Source organism: Frankliniella occidentalis, unplaced genomic scaffold, assembly GCF_000697945.3.
Source record: "Frankliniella occidentalis isolate FOCC.00 unplaced genomic scaffold, Focc_3.1 Scaffold24, whole genome shotgun sequence".
Lineage (NCBI taxonomy): Eukaryota > Metazoa > Arthropoda > Insecta > Thysanoptera > Thripidae > Frankliniella > Frankliniella occidentalis.
The window spans coordinates 1,686,892-1,689,793 of record NW_026267154.1 but is presented as its reverse complement, the minus strand read 5'-3'; the positions used below and the strand labels follow the sequence as shown (position 1 = coordinate 1,689,793).

Below are 2,902 nucleotides of genomic sequence, written 5' to 3'. Positions count from 1 at the left end.
CACCGCACCTGGACGCAACCGGTCATGCCATTATATACCTCAGCTTCCTCGAAAGGACTACGCCGCCAGCACAACAACGCCCTCGGGCGCCTTCCAAGAACACGCGGTGGGAGCGAGGAGTGGAGTGATCACATAGCCCAAAGACTTCGGCGGTAAAGGGAGCGCGGAGGCGGGTCGGGACGGGTGGGGGGGGGGGCTCACTTGGGCTCACGGTATACGAATGCGCACCCCGACGAAAGAGAATGAAGTTTTAATGATGCTTGTGGTATCACTGGGAGGAGTCGCGTTGTTCGGTATGCGGGGGCGCTGTTATCAGAGATGCTTGGCTGCTGGGACTTGGATATAGGGATTGACATTTCACAAAAGAATATTTCGGGAGAGAATATCAGTGATTTTGTTTAAATCTTTAAATAATTTTTTTTACAATTTTCCTTTTAATTTTTCTGGAAACTTTTCAATTTTTCCCATTTTGTTTTTCAGGAAAAGTTTCCAATATTTCCGGAAAAAATCGGACTTTTAAATCCCTACTGGGAAGCTAAGAAGTCGTTTTTTTACTACGGGAGACTTGTCGACCTCCCCGGGTATCACCCGGGACCACAAAAGAACCGAACGGACAAAATCGGACAGTGAGGGTGGTTCTGCTCGACGAGCTCGTCGTCGGTTCGCCGCTCTCTAACGGGGTCCTGGTGGGCGCGGCTCTGTTGCAGGCGTGCAGGTCTCCTACCTGGCCAACCTGGGCTGCCAGGTCGCCACCCTGTTCTTCAGCACCATCCTCATCGCGGCCGTCAACAAGGTGAGCGTGACATCAATCATCAACGACAACGTCAACAGGTGGCGGGAGCGCGCGCGCTTGAAGGCGAAAAGGGAGACTCAGCTCATCCATCAGTTGTTGTTTTTGTTTTTTTCTCTTTTTTTTTTCTTTCTCCTATAAGCCAGTAAATGCCGGTGGCTGCCGGCTCTAGGCCGAGGACTGCGTCGCTCACGCAGGTGAAACCTTCACAGAACAGCAAAGATTAGCTAGCTAAACCAACCTTACTACGGGCATCTCATATCAGCTAATATGTTTTTTTCATATCGTTCGGCGAGCAAAGCCGAACGCTGTGGGTGTCTGTTTTGTTTTCCTCGTTCAGTTTCAGCTGAACATGCAAGTCCTCTTCTCTCCTCGATAAGAGCTCTCGTCTTCTCAACCAAAAACGATTTCGAAAACTTTCTTTATTATTTATTTATTTTTTATTTATCATTAACAATTATTTCTAATGTTGTAAAATAGAAAGCACGCTTGTAACGTGGTGCGTTGTAGTGTTGTAAAATTGGATGTGATCCAAATGATTTTGAGTTAAGTATTTTCTCGAAACGGTTGTCTTCTGAGAAACGTTTGCTCTCTCACCCCCCCCCCCCCCCTGCAAAATATGTCGAGGTTGTTTTTTTTGTGTTTTTTTGTTCTTTTTCTCGGGAGATGAGCAACTTTTTTGAGCAGAGTGTCCCTTGCAGGGTGTTTGCCGCCGAGATAAGCCCTGCAAGGATGCGCTGACACGCTCCACGCTAATGGAGCGAACCAGAGCAAATGGATCCCAGAACATAACCGCTAAACGGACCCTCCTCAGATCCCGTCTGATCCGGTGCTCAAATGGATCCGCACGACCTCGGCAAGGGATTCGCGATCACGGCTAGATGAAGACGAGGGCTTTATTGGTGGCGGTTTAAAGTTACATAGTAAAATGGATGCGAGGAAAAATGTCGATAGGTTTCATGAAGCCTTCCTCGAAATAAAAGGCAAATGTTTTATTACCCTCAGTTAAGGTCGAAATTTGAAATTTCCTTGGAGAAATCATTTTCTGGGTGATGCAGCAGCAGCAAACGCCAGAGGGGTAGGCAAAATCCTGCTGTGACGGACAGCTGAGCTGGCCGGGTGGCCTACCCTCAGATCCACAGGGGTCCAGCTGGGCGGAGAGGGGATGGAGAGAGAGATCGTGTCGGTTTGCTCTACCAACGTAGTACACGGGAGTTGTGCCCCTCCCCTAGGTGAGCCTGCAGCATTTCAGCACGGCCCGCGCAATTGGATTGCCTCGGCACCGCCCCGCCCCGCCCCGCGAGCCGCAACATTGACAGTAGTGAGGTCGGGGCTGGGCGCCGGCCGAGGCGTGACCTGTCCGGACCGTCGCACGTGACGAGGGCGCCAGCCTCCCGCCCGGCGGAGTGACGCTGTGGCGTGACGTAACGTCGTCACCCAATGACGCAACCGGAGCGCCTCTAACGGTGATACACTTTTTTTCACGGCGACACGTAACGCATAGGACGTGACACCGCTGCGGCAAAGGGATGGAAACTTTTAGATAAATAACAGTTTGAGTAATAGGCGTAATTTTGCGTGAAAATTTTCCACGATGTGCGATGTGTGTCGTAAAACCACAATTTGAAATTGTAAAATTACAAACACTTTGTATCGACTTGTCGTAAATTTACAATATAATTAACAAATACAAATTACGCAAATGTTGTAAACGTAAGAGGGTATTTTTTCAGTTTGAATATGCCGTGAAAATGCGTGAAAAGCTATACTTTGAATTTGAGATAGAAACGACCTCCACTATTTCTCCTAGTTTGTCAAATTGTAGATTTACAAGCGCGAACAGAATTCGTAACAGCTTGGTTTTTTTTAATTTTACGACACGTAACTTATTTTGCGACACGACATTTTCGTGCAAATATTTGTTTTTCTGACACTTCTTTTCACTACGACCGCAGTGCTCTTGGCAGTGCTGGAATGACGGCACGCCAGTCAGAGACACGGGTCCATGAGTCTCTCGCTGGCCAATATCTATGGTGATTGTGTGCTTGCGGGGGCCCCGTCCTCTGGGGCGGGTCGGGGTGCGGTGGGGCGGGGCATGGCAGGCCGGGCTTG

The 2,902-nt window shown here is 49.1% G+C and overlaps 1 protein-coding gene across 1 annotated transcript in view; it reads left to right on the top strand.

Moving 5' to 3' along the window:
- Window positions 1-2,902, top strand: part of LOC113211684 (uncharacterized) — a gene marked incomplete at its 5' end in the record, with an annotated part of 47,047 nt that overhangs the window by 28,677 nt on the left and 15,468 nt on the right. Inside the window, 1 exon segment of the mRNA XM_052265168.1 lies at window positions 708-793. Within this exon segment, the coding sequence (XP_052121128.1) occupies window positions 708-793 (86 nt within the window).